Source organism: Paramisgurnus dabryanus, chromosome 5 (genome assembly GCF_030506205.2).
Source record: "Paramisgurnus dabryanus chromosome 5, PD_genome_1.1, whole genome shotgun sequence".
Taxonomy (NCBI): Eukaryota; Metazoa; Chordata; class Actinopteri; order Cypriniformes; family Cobitidae; genus Paramisgurnus; species Paramisgurnus dabryanus.
The window spans coordinates 24,420,360-24,436,662 of NC_133341.1; the positions used below are offsets into that span (position 1 = coordinate 24,420,360).

The following is a 16,303-nucleotide window of genomic DNA, read 5'->3' on the forward strand; positions in this document are numbered from 1 at the left end:
TCTAATGAGGCAAATACGGAAGTGACTTAAACTGCAATTCATCGACTGGCCGCTTGAGGCTGGCTCCAAAAGGGAGTCAATTCCCATAGACTCCCATGTTAAAAATGCCCAACTTTACAGTAGAAAATAATATGTTTACAGCCTGGTACAAAAAGTTATTTTGGTCTATATAGCTAATTTTGCCCTGAAATTAACTGGAGTACAAAAATGCAGGCTTACAAGTTTCGAAACACATGGTATTGTGTGACTTCAAGTAATTTCTCTTTTATTTCCTCCAGCAAATTACATGTTAAAAAAAATCCTCTGCTGTGTACCACGCACTCTCTGATCTACGCAATGCCAATTCAAGAGCAAAAGGATTTTAGACATGCACTTTTTTCAGTGTTAAATAATAAATAATTTAAATAATCTCCTCCTATAAATGTTGCATCTGAAAAGGACACTCCTAGAAATGCAAAGGTCAGTTGCAAAAATAACTAGACCACACCTTTTTAGTGTTAAATATCCACCGTGCCTCTTTAGTAAATCCCGAGAGTCATTAGGCTATGTAACGCCAAAATCATGGTTTGCGCTTGTGCAAGCTGTTAGTAAATCTGTCTCTTAGTCACATATCATTGATTCATTTTCATTTTGCGATAGACTTCTGTCAACATTTAAAAAAACAACGCTAAAGGTTTTGCGCAAATCTGTAATGGAAACACAGCTACCGTCAGCAGGGACTATTTTTTTTCAGTGGAAGGAAGGCTTTTCGTAACTTGTTTTCATTAAAATTTGTGAAAGATTTTTTAAACATCAAAGGTTATTTTAATTTTATGATCAAGCTTACAACCATAAAAGCACAATGTGACTTAACCAAGTAGAATTGGTTCCTCAATTAAATTAATTTGTTCCTAAAACACAATAATAATTGCACTAGCCCAAGAAATACTGACCAACAAATTTGTTAGTTCAAGAACGCACGGTATTCTACGTGGTTAAATTAAATTAAGCCTCCTGAGTCCTGACACTGAAAATAATATAAGCAGGACTACAACAGCACTGTCAATGATGTGATCAATCCTAACTGCAGGTGTGTAGAAGGTCTCTGGTGTGATCAGTCCCACCTGCAGGCATGCAGACAGTACCCTGCTGTGATCTGCACATCAGGACCTCTACAAACATCAATGAAGAAACTAAGTTTACATATTTTGTGATTGTCACAAGTTGGCATTGCTTACATCGTGACCTCCAACCCTGACCACAGTTGCAAAACCTGTTATGAGTCATAAAGAGCACACCTGTTTGTATAATGTTGCTTTAATGGCAAACATATTACTGTACAATACTGGGAAATCATTACATTTATTATGTGAGAACAGCCAATATTGTGTTTTAAGGCAAAGTAGAGCATTTCTCTGGCAGAAGGTCTCTGGTTATATGCCTTTCCAATGTGATATGCTCTTGTTTTTCAAAAAACTAGTGGGATGGCCTCATAATTGGCACAGCAAAGAAATGATGCTTTATAATAGACCTTGTTTATATAATTGATCTGTACTGAACAGTTTATTATTTTTCATTTTTAATTCATTATTTAAAAAAACATACATTCTGTTTTGCCCAATATTTGTGTGTGAGTTGCTTTGAAGAGCATTTCCATTAGGATGAAGCATTTAACAAAAAGCCTATTTGTGACAAAGCTCAGATTGTAGCCATTACAATAACTGTCCAGTCATACACTCCAATATTGAGGAAGTTATGGAATCCACTTGGATGCCTTCAGCCAATTCAGAAGTTTTGGTACAGATTTAGCCAGTCGGTGTTTCTTCCCATTAGCCTCCCAGACTTATCTCAGGTTTCACTTTGAAAACACACATACAGTGTGTCTGTGAACACTCTAAGAATAGGCCATGGTGTTTATTTAAAAAGAGAACTTGCACATAGCAACTTTGGTTTATATCAATGTGCTTAAAGTTTTTTCATGCAATGCTGGTTTTCAAGCTAAACTGTTTTAAACGGATACATTAATGACAAGCATGCACACTGTAAAAAGTTAAAAGTTTGATCAACTTAAAAAGTTACTTTAATTGGTAACACCTACAAAATGTAAGTTTATTCAACCAAAATTTTTATTTGAGTTTTACTGTAAGTGAAAAATGTAAGTGAAATAAAGTTTTGTAGGTGCTACCAACTGCAGTTGAACCAACCTATTACTTGTTACAGTGCATGTCAATATGACCCCAATAATGATCAACACGATCTCACAGGAAAATTGTATGAATTCTTACGAAGTAAGTTGTACAAAATTATAAATGTTTACTTGAAAAAAAAACAATTATGAAAGCCCACCCCCAAACTCTGTCCCTAACCCAACATCACGGGACGAAAGAATGTGGTTGTACAAATTAGCCACCTTGTAATATAAGTTGCCGTGAGATTGTTAACTAAAACCTGTCATGAAGACTTCATGTCCACACAAATTGAACTCAATATTTTAAGTAGAATATGTGCTATCATTTCTCTAAAACCGTCCATTTGTATTTTTCTTTAAAATCTCATTTAGATACAATGCAGTATAAAAATTCTGGATTATTTCAAGCCATGGTTGAGTAAAATATGAACAAACTCAACCGCTGGGTTTAAAATGATCTACACTGTAAAAAGTGAAAGTTGGATCTACTTAAAAAAAATGCTTTAATTGGTAACACCTACATTTTTAAGTTTGTTCCACTTAAATTTGCTAACTCCAAGTAGTAACAGCTAAAAAAATGTAAGCTTTTTAAACTTAAAGGAACAATATGTAAGAAATTTATATCAATTAATCATTAAATAGCCCTGAAATGTCACTAGACATTAAGAAATCATTTTCATTTCAAATACTTATATCACTCACAACGGTGGTCCGGCCAGGATATTGTCATTTAAAAAGTGGAGTTGCAGCCCTCAACTGATGTTTATGTTGTCGTTTGGTATATTGGCCACCAGCTGTGTGATTGCAGTACCAGTTTTAGCCACACGTTTTGTGATTGCAATACCAGTTTTGGCCACAATCCTACATACTGTTCCTTTAAAATTTTTCACTTGAAGTATTTTTTATAAGTAAATCCAATTTTCACTTTTTACAGTGTATGCTGGGTTGTTTTAACCCATGGCTGGACCAAATGTGGACATCTTATACACTCCAAAATAAATCAGGGGTTATTTTCAACCCAGCATTGGGTCAAAAGGGCACTTTGGGTTGTAATTTTGCTGGATTGTTTCAACCCAAAATGCTGGGTTGTTTAACCCATTGTTGAGTATAATATAAACATTTTCTAGGTAAAATGGATAGTTTACTTTAAAGTGAAAATTCTGTCATCATTTACTCATCCTCATGTTGTTCCTGTATGAATTTCTTTTTACTGATGAACACAAAAGAAGATATTTTGAGAAATGATGGTAAACACACAGCAGATAGTAGGAATAAAAAATATGATGGAATTTAATGGGTACCATCAACTGTGTGCTTACCATCATTTATCAAAATATTTTCTTTATCATTTATCACAATACTTAAAAAATATTTTTTCCCTACTATGGAAGTCAATGGTCACTATCTGCTCTGTGTTTACCATCATTTCTCAAAATATCTTATTTTGTCTTTATCAGAAAAAAGAAATTCATACAGGATTAGAACAACATGAGGAAATGTAAATGATGACAGAATTTTAATTTTAAGATGAACTCTTCCCTTATGTTCATTTAAACCAAATTTGTGCTTGTCCATATTTTAATTAGCATGCGCTGAAACAACAAGCATTTTAGTATATAGAGAAAACAATGCGTAAGTGTATAAATGTGTGTAAACGTGTGTAAACAGAAATGTTTGGTTGCTGTAAAATGTCATTACGGCTGGCACTATAAGTAAATCAGCTTTCGCTAACTCTCTTAATTGATCTAAAGAAAGCAAGTATGTTTCCATGACAACCATTACACTTTAGAGCTTAAGTAGTTCACAAAATTTCCACGTCAGCATTTTACCCGTAAGTCTCGTGAAGATTTTAATACTGGTAACTAAAAATGTTTTCAGATCAATTAAAAGCATGATTCAGTCCATAATTCAATCTTCAACCTGTTCAATGTATGATCAAGATCAATCTTTCTCACGTTGCATTGATCCCACAAAAATAAATCAAGTTTTAATTCAAGTTAAGCAACACACCAACTGACTCATATTCTTTTTCAGCATCTTCCCTGTTTTCCATCTCACTCTGAATGGTGCACGTTTAGTGCTAAAAGTGCTCTGAATCAGAGTATCATCTCCTTTAGATTTTAAGGTCATCCATCCTCGTCTTGTTGTTGCTATAGCGACTTGAATGGCTGCGATGTTGGCTTGCGGGAGATCCAGGCACCGAACTGGAGGTTTTGTTACTCTTGACCTCTGCTTGATCGGGCTTTCCACTACGCTCTACAGCCATGTTCTCTCTGTTCTGCTTATAAACAGATCGGCTACCATGAGGAGGAAAGGTCCCGTCCGGTTCCGCGAGGTTGAAATGGGGATCTGCCGGAAAGGGTGCCGGAGGTGGTGCATGAGGGGGGAAATAAGGGTAGCTGGCCACGAATTGGACCACGGCGTCCTCGCTGGGGGTTTTAGATTCGGTGTCGCATACAGAGTGGGACCGACGGTAACGGAGACCCTGCCTGCACTTGGTAAAACCCAGATGATACATTTCCACCAGATTGAGCAGTAGTGACACACAGGCCACGGCCAGCATGAAGATGATGAAGATGGTTTTCTCTGTAGGTCGTGAGATGTAGCAGTTTACCGTGTTTGGACAAGGCCACCTGTTGCAGGTGTACAGTGGCTTCAGTTCAAATCCATACAGGAAGTACTGTGCGACAATGAAGCCCACCTCAAACAGTGTTTTGAAGATGATGTTGAAGACATACGTGCGTAGCAAAACCCCCTGCAGACGAATCTTACCCTGATCATCCCGGATGGGACCTTTTCCGACTTTGGTGCTTAGCAACGCCTGCCTCTCTGGCCCGCCTGCATCGCTGCGTTTTTGTTTTTGCTCCATGCGCACCAGATGCAGAATGTGGCCAAGGTAGATCAAGGTAGGGGTGGAAATAAAAATGATCTGCATTACCCAGAATCGTATGTGAGAGATGGGGAAGGTTTTGTCGTAACATACGTTCTGACAACCGGGCTGCTTGGTGTCGCAGGTAAAGCCAGATTGTTCATCACCCCAGACCTTCTCCGCAGCCGCACCGAGGACCAGAATACGGAAGATGAAGAGTACAGAGAGCCAGACTTTCCCAACTACAGTGGAATGTTCCTGGGCGCTTTCCAAAAGCTTCCCAAGAGAACTCCAGTCTCCCATTACTGCTGTGTGTCCACCTGCAATGTACATACAAAAAAATCTTCTGTTGGTTGAACATATATTTTATCCTTTATTTATTTTACTTGATTTTCCTTCTTGCACAGTAGAGTTGGAACTATTTTCATTTCACTGCTAGACATTTAAATACATAGAAATAGTGGCGTGCGTTGAAAGTTTTCTATCATGTTTGAAGGATGTGTTGTTATATTTGGTCACGTGTCTTTGTGGCATGATTGGCAAGTCCTCATGCCTGAGCTTGACCTGAAACAGGTGGACATACTCGACCCCTACATACACACTCACTCACACTTACATGAGAATTCCTTAACACACTTCATCCTTCCTGTATCACGTATACTGTCTATTCACAGCTTCCCAGCAAAACAGTAAATTATACATCTAAACATAAACTACAACCTGAACTCCATATTGCGCCATACCGAAGCCATGCAAACAATCTGTTAGACTCCATCAAAAAAATTTTCCTAAAATGCACACTGTTTAACATCCTTAAAATTATAAAGACAAATATTATCTTAATGTCACTTACTTAAATCTTTATTATTTCAAAAGCCTCATGGTAGAGTTGCTGTGTTTTTTCAGCTTAGCAGGTTTTTTTATCTAAAACACACACACATTTCACACTGTAATGATTTTCTTACTCTGTATTTTTGTCTTGCTCCCATTGTTAAATCAAGATACATTTACTTGGAAAGCAAAGTGAGTTGTCATTATTTACTCAGCCTTGTGTTGTTCAAACCCCCAATGTCTTTCTTTCTTCTTTAGAATCCAAATGCAAATATTTAAAAGTGTTGCCATCCAGGTTTAGGATGTTTACCTTTTAGGATGTTTTTTAAGTGTCCTTAGGAATATATGATACATGTTGAGTGGAGTGATTTAGTTTTTTTGGGTCATTGTAAAGCTTAACCAGGGTTTTCTGGTTATTAAGGGGGACGAACGCTCTGAGAACGGATGTGTTAAAAACAACACAATCAGTGTTATTTTGGGGACCACACACTAAATGCATTGTCCCAAACTAGACACATCTCTGTGTTGGTATTGGAACAACACATTTTGTGTTACTTTTATTAATTTTAACCCAAAATACACGTGTTAGTGTGTTAATAGCATTACACAAAAATGTATAAAAAATTAACACATCCTTTTTTGGAATTTAACCAAACCCCAAACAACACTTTTTTAATGTTTTTTTTAACATGTTCTGAAAAAAACAAAAAAGACATTGGGGATTTAAATAATGATAAAGTTTTAATTTTTAATGTGATCTATCCGTTTACATTTTTTTACCCAATTGGCAAATATTTTGCTTATTTTTTATATACGTTCCACAAAGCTTAGTCTTATGTCATTTTGCTTCTCAAATCTTTGTACTGGAAAACAAGACAAAAATACGTAAAATAAGAAAATCATTATTTGCGGTACATGCTTACATTTTTTAAATTCTCAAATACACAGAAAGTTACGTAAAGTTACATTAAGTAACCACTCAAAGCATATTGTGATATTTCAAATTCTTAAACACACAGTCAAATATGATTCATTCGCATTAGTCATAATACTAAATATAGAAATCATTTTCCTTTTTCAAGATTTGAGTAGTATAAAAAAAATGATTCTGCCATCACTTGCTTCCATTACTCTAATACACATATAGCAGAATTATGTGAATAAAAACAAAAAAGTGTTACAAGTAAATAAAGAGAAACAGTTTACTGAAGTAAATGTATCATATTGATCTTTCAGTCAGATGTTCCTCTTTGTCTTCACTGAGAGTGTTGAAAGCTCACACAATATGAAGTTTTCACAACAGGTTAGCGTGTATTAGATGTAGGCATTTTTGTGTATCCGTCAAATTCTATAGATTAAAACTCACCTTGCTTAAAAGTCCAGAATAGGAATGGCCTCTTCACAGACACACATTAACAAGAGTTTACAAGTGTGCACGCAGAGCAAGGCCTTGTCACACACACTTTCTTCTGTACTCCACCATAGGTTTATACAGAAAGAGGGTCCTGTCCTAAAGAAATACACTGTACATATGTGCGTGTGTGTGTGTGTGTGTGTTAGGGTTAATTTTGGCAGGGAACACAATCCCTAGGGAGAATTTTGAAGAGTGTACCACCTGCCTTGTTTCTCAGAGCCTTCCTGGTGAATGACAGCTGTCAGGACCAATGGCAGAGCTCACAAGACACAGTCAGTTCAGTTTAAAGCATTTACCACTTTGAAGAAAAGCTAGTAAAATACAGACTGTCTGTTTCTGTCTGTCTGTCTTTTATTTCTCTTTTCAAAACCCGTTAGGCATCAAATAGAGATCAGTATGAGAGCAAGGGATTGACAGAAAATGATTCAAGAGATGGGACAGTAAGCGAAAGAGAAAGAGACAGACAGAGAGTCAGACAGAGACAGAGAATGTGCAGGCTTGTGCGTCTTTGCATTTGGTATGTCTACGTCTGTAAAGGTCATACAGAAGTTTATTTATTTTTATTTTATCAACCCAGGTAAAATTGGATCAGTCATAAAACTGGCTTGTGATATGACAAAGAAAACCCAAGCTATTTAAGATTATTTGGTATAATTGGTGAAGTAATTGAACCTGAAAATTTAATCTATATGTCATTTCGATCATGGGATTTATCTGGAGTCACATGGGATTCATCCAACAGAAGTGCATAAAAAGTGTTTTCAGATAATAGGGTAATATAATAATTATGCCCAGCGTTAATGTAAAAAAAATCTTTATTACCTTAATACGTTTATTAATTTAACAGTAAAATGTTAACTGACCATAATGTAAAATTAATAATAACAATAATAATATAATATTATTGTTTTTATTGTTGTTGTTGTTATGTAAAATTATTGTATATTAAATATAAACATGTTTCTATCATGGCTGCTGAGACTGAACTAGCAATTGTGGATCAAACTTTTAAAGGGATAGTTCACTCACAAATAAAAATTCTGTAAATTTTTTCACTTTCATGTTGTTTCAAACCTGTATAAATTTCTTTGTTTGGATGAACACAAAGGAAGATAATTATTTTGAGAAACGTTTGTAACCAAACCGTTTGTGGACCCCATTTACTTCCATAGTATTCTTTTTTCCAACTATGAAAGCAAATGGGGTCCACGAACAGTTTGGTTACAAACATTCCTCAAAATATCTTCCTTTGTGTTTATTAGAACAAAGACATTTATACAGGTTTGTAACAACATGAGAGTGAAAAAATGTTGACAGAATTATCATTTTGGGTGAACTATCCCTTTAATAATTAATCTCTCTGATGGTTTTTTAATTTTTTTGACTGTAGCATCACCTAGAGGCAAAGCCTTGTACAGACGCCAAACAAATGTGAAAATCAGCATCATCAGGACTACAGCATCACTCCTGCTGTTTGTCCACCTAAAAATAGAAACCTTGTACATTAATAATAAACTTTAAACTTTAAGCATGTTCTTTCTTGCATTCTTTCTTATTCTTTATAATTACATCCTTATATGAATTTGAGCTTTTAAGCACTCATGTTGTTGACACTACAAAAAATAGCAAATTAAAAACTATTAGAAATTGAATAAAGCTTAGGGAGGAAACTGTAGTGTAAAAATTTACACTTTCTTTGAAGAACACACAGACATGTCCATGTTATATTTATACCTTATGTTATGTTGATCACTTAAAGCAAAACATGCATCCTTTAATGATGTAGACATTCAAACATACCTGATATGAGCCATCTTAGGGCTGCTGTTAAATTGAAAAAATAATAATAAGAAGAAGAAGAAAATAACAAACTGATTAACTTCTCCAAAAGGACATATAAGAAGCCAGAAAGTTAAAGTTGCTTTCGTTGATCTTTAAAATGTGTGTGTCAGTGTGTGAAATCTGTCACAAACATTCTCCAAATATCAAGCATTTTATTTTATTGTAAAGTTTTTAGCTACAATATAAGTTTAAAACTTTATAAACAGTAAGATTTCATTTAAATTTTGATCTAAAATAGGTTGAAGTTTAATATTATGTATGTATGTTTGTAGTGTATAGAATAAAAAAGTCATCAATAAATAATGTGAAGAAATTATTAGCCCTTGTTAACATTGTGTTTTTAAGTCAAATTTAGACTTTAGACTAAAGTGATCTAGACTCAATGCACTGAACTATTTTCAATGCATTTCTCAATTCAACCCAGTTTCTGACTGATCCAGGTTCCCCCTGGGGAGTCCTTGGAATTATTCAGATGTCGACTTGTTGCCCTAGCAACAAGAAAGACAATTTCTGCGATGTTGAGCAGGATGCAGACGCCGGACACGGCAAGCATGAATATAGTGAAGACTGTTTTCTCAGTTGGCCTGGACACAAAGCAGTCTACTATGTTCGGGCAAGGGTAAGCGTCACACTTTACTAGCCGGAACATCTTATAACCGGGATAAATCATGTAGAATAGATACATAAATGCAGATTCGAACAGCACCCGGAACAATAGGCTTATCATGTAAGTCCACCAGAGTCCACCGGTAATCTTCATTTTTTGATTCCTTATTTGCTCTAGGTCCTTCGGATTGGTGCGGCCTGCCTGGCGGGACAACTTTTTATCAATGTGCCGACGATGCGCAATGTGCATTGTAACCAACAGGGCAGGGGTAGAGACCATGATGAGCTGCAGGGACCACAGCCGAATATGAGAGATGGGGAAGAAATGGTCGTAGCATACACTGTCGCAACCCGGCTGCTGGGTGTTGCAGATAAAATGTGCTTTCTCATCACCCCAAACGCTCTCCGCCGCCACCACCAAAATCAGGATCCGGAAAATGAAGAGGACAGAAAGCCAGATCCGCCCGATTCCTGTTGAATGCCGGCTTATGCCACTGACAGTGGCATAAAAAGATGCCCAGTTCATTTTAGCCTCCAGTTCTGAAAGTCAGAGCAAAGCATTAATGTTAGGAAGCACATATTAACAAATATGCTAGGTTATTTTCAAACCAGCCGCATGGATCAAAAATGGACAAACCCAACTGGTTTGGTTGTAATTTAGACTATGCTGGGTTGTTTCAACCCACCTTTGATCAAATATATAATTTTTATTTAACCCAACGGCTGGGTTTGACCCAAGGCTGGGTTGAAAGTATTCCAGCATTTTTAGATTTTTGGCCTGTGATAATAACCAATCCATATTAGATATAATAATGTGTTAGCAACACAAAGGTTGTGGGTTTGATTCCCAGTGAACACACATAGAAAATGTAGACGTTAAATGCAATGCACTTTGCACAAAAGCACCTGCCAACTGCAAATGTAAACCTCATCTGCCTCTGCATATTAAGTCTGTGACAATGGCTTATAATAGCATTATAAAGACACAAAAATAAAAAATAAAATTTCTGAAAACTCTACCTGTAGTTTTTACACTTTTGACCTGCTTGTGAAATCAAGGCTAAAGTCTTATAATCAGATTGTTTTGTAGGAGCATTAAAGTTTGATTTCACTTACTGATTTTTAAATAATTTTCACATGGCCTTTCTCAGTCAATATTAAAGATATCAAGGTTATATTTGCACAGAATATTATTTACATTATGTAGGATGATTTTATAAAAATCAATAATTCACAAAAAGCATATTTACCAAACAGCATTAACATTTCACAAAACAAGCAATTCCATAGTCAACCTACAAACAAATCTATAACAGCAGCAACTTGTTCAAGGATTAGATATGTATGTAGTATTCAGTATTACCAGGCACCGCAGGTTTTGTTGGTGGCATGGGCAGAGCCCGCGCAGAGGGGTTCTGAGACCCACCGTGTCTCCTGTGTGTCTGCGTCTATGTGCGTATCCGTAATCATAATTCTTTCAGATGGACCGTCTCCTGCATTCTGCAACTATTTATGAAGGCACGGCCAACCATGTGACTAGCAATCTCTCAGCCAATGTCATTCTCCAATCACACAATGAAAGCGTAGGTTCAGTCACAGAACAAGAGTGTGTGCTTTTGTGTGATATGGGTCACTGAGTACCTTCCATCTCATGCTATTATCTTCCTAGCTCATAGATTTGTCTCATTTACCTCAGAGGCCAAATGAGACCATAATTTACAATTTTAAACACGCTCATTGTAAACTTAGTATTAATAGGTTAGTTTAGACAGAATTGGTAGGGAGTATGAACATTCATTAGGAAGTAGAGATGAGTTTAGATTTGGTCAGAAGTGGGTTTGGTAGTAAAAAAGAAGGCATTGGTCAATAATGTTTGATTATGTGCGCATTTATCAAAATTAGTGTTTAGTAAGTGTTTAGTAAGCAAGTAATGCAGAGATCAATTTTAAGTAAATGCAAAACATGCATTAATGTTATACAGTGTTGGGGAAAGTTACTTTTAAAAGTAATGCATTACAATATTAAGTTATTTGCAAAAAAGTAACTAATTGCATTACTTAGTTACTTTCATGGAAAGTAATGCTTGCGTTAATTTTTAATTACTTTTGCGTTATTTTTTCTTGGCTGAGGCTTGATCTCTTTCAGGCCTTGCAGGTGTTTTTTATGACTGAAAAGTTCTGCATTCAGAAATTGCATATTTCGTCACAAAAATGTTAAGCTCTAGCCTGCCATCTCAGTTTCTGACTCAAACTGTTCCCACACAGGCCTGTACACATAGAGTGCATAATGTGACTAAGTTTAGTTTAATTCAGTACATAATTTTTATTGAATTAATGAAAATAAAAAAGTAACTGCATTACTTTTTTTAAAAGTAACTCAAATATTAATGTGTACCTTTAAAAAGTAATGCGTTACTTTACTCGTTACTTCAGAAAAGTATATTAGGTAATGCTAAAAAAGTTACTCGTAATATTTATTTGATGTTATCCCTCGTGCACTCATTTATTGCTGAAAATTGCTTTTAAATGTGACTGTCGGTGAAAACCCAGCTAATGTCATTTTTTTGTGATTTACTGTTTTCTACATCAAAACATCCTATATAATGTAAAGATGATTTTGTTAAAATATAACCTTGATATATTTATTTTTTTATATTGATTGAGTAAGGACATGTCAAAGATTGAAATTAAAGTAAAACCAGTGAATGAAATCAATTATGAGACTTTAGCCTGGATATCAGAGAAATTGTCACATTGCCAGGGTTACTGTTGTGGCTTTGTTTTTATATTATTTGAATGAAAAGTTTTTTCCTTTGTGGTGCAGATGCATTCTGTATAAAGATCATAGCTATTGTCAGTTTCATGGACCCTGATGCTTGCAATACAGCATTAAATAATATTTTAGTTAGGTGAAATGAACTGAACTTAAACCAAAACACATTAGAGTCTCAAGATACACCAAAGCAACTTTCCACACAGTTAGCAGATGTTGGGGTTTGGTTAGATGATGTTATGATTTCATATAGTCTGGGTTATATTATGTGTTCCTTTTGAAAAAAGTGATTTTAATAAATCAGAAGTAAGAATGGGGGTTACTCTGCTGGTGGTTTGGTAGTTGGTTGATTGTTACTGAGTTGTTGGATTGAACATGGTTGGTAGTTGATTATGACAGGGTTTAATTCCTAGGTTTAGTATTGTTTTTGATAGGGTTGGTATTTGGCTGAAATTTACCTGCGGTTGATGAGGTCCCTAAGCAGAAGAAGAAACTGCAGTTGAAGTGGTATAGGAAAGGGTTGATGTTTCCCTTGTGTGGATTGGAATATGGCGTGCCTGACCAGAGGTTTGCATTGCTAATCACTCGTGTCACGCTGTTACTCGCCCCACTACAAAGAGCTCTACACAAAAGATGCTTGTGCTGCTGACTTCTGCACCATTCAGATCAGACACAAGATCCACACCCACCAACAGAGACATGTGACGCACATCATGCCCAAGCACACAGTATTGTACACACACACACACACACACACACACACACACACACACACACGCGCGCGCACGCGCGCACTCACACACATTTTATACCATACATGATATATTGTATTCCCCTTACCAACCCTATTCCCTAATCTATACCATTACAGTAACCCTTCTCCTACTTCACATTTTCAATAAACATCATTTTGTTTGATTTATAAGCTTGTTTCCTTATGGGGACATCACAATGTAACATCAGCAATAGAGGCCAACTCCCCTATAAAAGCTTGTTGTAAAATTGTTGTTTTAAAATTTTCTTTGCCTGCATGTTTTTAGCTTTGTGAAGTATAGAACATGATTAATATAAGATTGAAATCCATTTTCTGTAATACATTATTAATGGCTGCAGATGGTTAGTAATGTGAATTATTATTGAAGTACCTCTATTTTGGTAAACAGGAATCAATGTTTTCAAAATGTGCTGTTCACACTGCAGGTTTCTTAATCATGTTTATGGGTTACACTTATAATAAGGGCCCATATATCATAATGACCAAACACATACATTTATTTTTATTAAACATGAATAAATCTAAATCTAAACTAATAAAGAGTCATTAAGTAAAACATATGTTGAGTCATGCTGTAGTTAATGATGACTCTTCATTAGTTTACGCTTAGTACATTTTTTAAATCAGCATTAGTTCATATAAAGTAAGAATTAATTTAGATATTAGTTCATCATGATTCACTGACCCCTAAACTGTTACCTGTTTAGGTTTTACACCAGACTGAAACATGAGCTAAAACATATTTATAGAGAAAACCAGGAGCTTTAAGCATGGATGAGTCATATAGGCCATAAATAAAGAGAAAATCTGGGATTGATTGTCTTCTAGTCTTTCAAAAAGTTAATTTACAGCAAATAAAAAAAAATCTAACTCTGCAGAGCTACAAATATAAAGACACTGGCAACTTATATTTAACATTTCAGTGGGGTTATATCAACAACCAATTCAAATGTGGTAACACATTAGTGGTATAAAAAAAATACTTATAAAATTATAATTCCGTGTGGCATCTATGGACGTCCATAAAGTCAACAAACATCACACAAGAAAGGATCATTTGAGTCAATTCAATTTTATTTGCTTTTCACAATTGTTTATTTAAGTGGCAAAGTACAGCGCCTCAGATTAAATCGTACTAATGAGCGGATTATTAATGTAACCTATTGAAGAAAGATCTAAATTTAGCTAATGTCAGCTGTCTCTCAAGGGGTTGAAAAAACTCCTAGGAGAAAAACCCTGTGGGAAAAAAGTCCTAGGGAGAAAAAAACCCTTGAGAGAGAGCCAGACATAACTAATCCTATAGAAAATACACTATATATTAAATACTATATTAAAAAAGTATATGGGAATAAATTATTATTTTTGTATAAATTATAAGTTAAAGTTAGCAGTTTCCTATCGAACCTAAAATATTTTTGAAAAAAAAAAACAATCCTTTATTTATTTACTTAAATCACATTGGTGTTCATGGTGTTTACCATTAAATACTTTGAAAATTAGATTAAAAAATCTAGGGCCTGCACTGCTTCCGACCGTCCTGCCTTACCGTGCTCACCCTACTTTTAACTCTTAGTGAGACCCTGGGGTGAACTGCAGCCCCCTGCCCGCCCTTTATGCAACAGGGCACTATTCTAGATTCTGTCTAAACCTATGGTCTAAACACAATATATAATGGACAGAAAGCCGCTTGTCCCGCCGAGGGCGCTGCACCTGAGTTAAGAAAAAAAAATCAAAGAATCTAAGGGCAAACACCAAACACAACGGTGGCAAATCTCAATCAGGATGGGGTTGTTTTAAAAACGTTTTAGTAATTTAACTTACAAATCGCTGCCTGGTCATTTTAAAATCGTGTTATTGTTTTATACGGTAGCTCCTAGCTCGTAACAGTACCTTGTATTAGCATCTAACATTAAGTTTAATATTTAAATATTAAATAAAATAATAGTTAAATATATAACGTTAAATATAGAACAACATCTAACACCAGTATTTCTTCGACGAGTAAACAATGTTTTCTAACCGCTTTACCTTTGAGTATTTAACGGTGTCTCAGAAGTTTACCAATCCGTTGATACTTACCTCAGTCAGAATGACTAGATTCGGGGAAAGCTGCGCTTTATATACCCTCAGAACGCCCACGCTCTTCTTTAAGACGTCATAAAAAGAACGTTCCATGGAAACCGCATGGAACGTTCTTTTTATGACGTCTTAAAGAAGAGCGTGGGCGTTGATAAAATATTAGCTAGAAAACAGCGCTATTATAAATACCTGCAGGCAGCATTTTAACCAATTAGATTGCATTGTCGTATTTATTATTTACAGAATGTTTGACTTCATGCAGGTCTGTCAGATCAGGGAGACAATATAAAATGTTCACAGTCAGTGGATCTCAAACGTTTTAATTTCAAGTCCACCCCCTGTGTCCAAACGAGATTTTTGAAAAGTTTTAAAAACTTATCCCATTTTGGAACCGAACTCTTCAATTATGTGAGAGCATAGGTAGATGTACATTTGTTATAAAAACAATACCAAACACTAAGAAATATATGAATTGTTAGTTCAGTTTATTTTAATGCTTGTATTGTTTTATTTTATGTATTTTTTTTAGCCCCCAGGTTGAGAAACACTGAGCTACATGGGCTAGAATGACATTTTTATCCTTTAAATCATTCAGGGCACAATAATTGAATGGTTAAGCATAATATGGATAAAAAATTAATAAGTCTGATCTGTAAAGATTCATGTAAAATTTGTGTGTAAATTCTGGAGACATTAGTGTTGTAGTACCCGAGATCTGTCTAGGTCTTACCTGTCTTGAGACCACTTTTTAAAGGTCTTGGTCTCGTCTCAGAATCGACCGCATTTTAACTTGGTCTCGTCTCGGTCTCAGACGAAGAGGACTCAGAATTTTATTTAAAAACCAGTCAAGACCACAACTGATGGCACATCACAATTTTTTTTTTTATTAATTATTAAATAATTATTATAATTTACTGGTTTTTACTGTGCCAATTTTTTATTATTATT

The 16,303-nt window shown here is 35.4% G+C and overlaps 2 protein-coding genes across 4 annotated transcripts; both read right to left on the reverse strand.

The window, feature by feature from the left end:
* Nucleotides 1-1,333: 1,333 nt before the first annotated feature.
* On the reverse strand, nt 1,334-8,067 carry gja2 (gap junction protein, alpha 2). 2 transcript variants are annotated; one of them, XM_065250498.2, is made up of 2 exons: nt 7,234-8,067; nt 1,334-5,356 (listed from the first exon to the last, which is right to left on the reverse strand). In XM_065250498.2, the coding sequence occupies exon 2, from the start codon at nt 5,337-5,339 to the stop codon at nt 4,281-4,283; it is 1,059 nt and encodes a 352-aa protein (XP_065106570.1). In that variant the 5' UTR covers nt 5,340-5,356; nt 7,234-8,067; the 3' UTR covers nt 1,334-4,280. The 2 variants fall into 2 exon arrangements, with proteins under 2 accessions (XP_065106570.1, XP_065106571.1); XM_065250499.2 differs by lacking the exon at nt 7,234-8,067 and adding an exon at nt 5,890-6,432.
* Nucleotides 8,068-9,264: 1,197 nt separating this feature from the next.
* gjb1a (gap junction protein beta 1a) lies at nt 9,265-13,119 on the reverse strand. Of its 2 annotated transcripts, none has more exons than XM_065250501.1 (2): nt 12,960-13,119; nt 9,265-10,269 (listed from the first exon to the last, which is right to left on the reverse strand). In XM_065250501.1, the coding sequence occupies exon 2, from the start codon at nt 10,253-10,255 to the stop codon at nt 9,539-9,541; it is 717 nt and encodes a 238-aa protein (XP_065106573.1). In that variant the 5' UTR covers nt 10,256-10,269; nt 12,960-13,119; the 3' UTR covers nt 9,265-9,538. The 2 variants fall into 2 exon arrangements, with proteins under 2 accessions (XP_065106573.1, XP_065106572.1); XM_065250500.1 differs by lacking the exon at nt 12,960-13,119 and adding an exon at nt 11,093-11,713.
* Between the last annotated feature and the right edge of the window lie 3,184 nt (nt 13,120-16,303).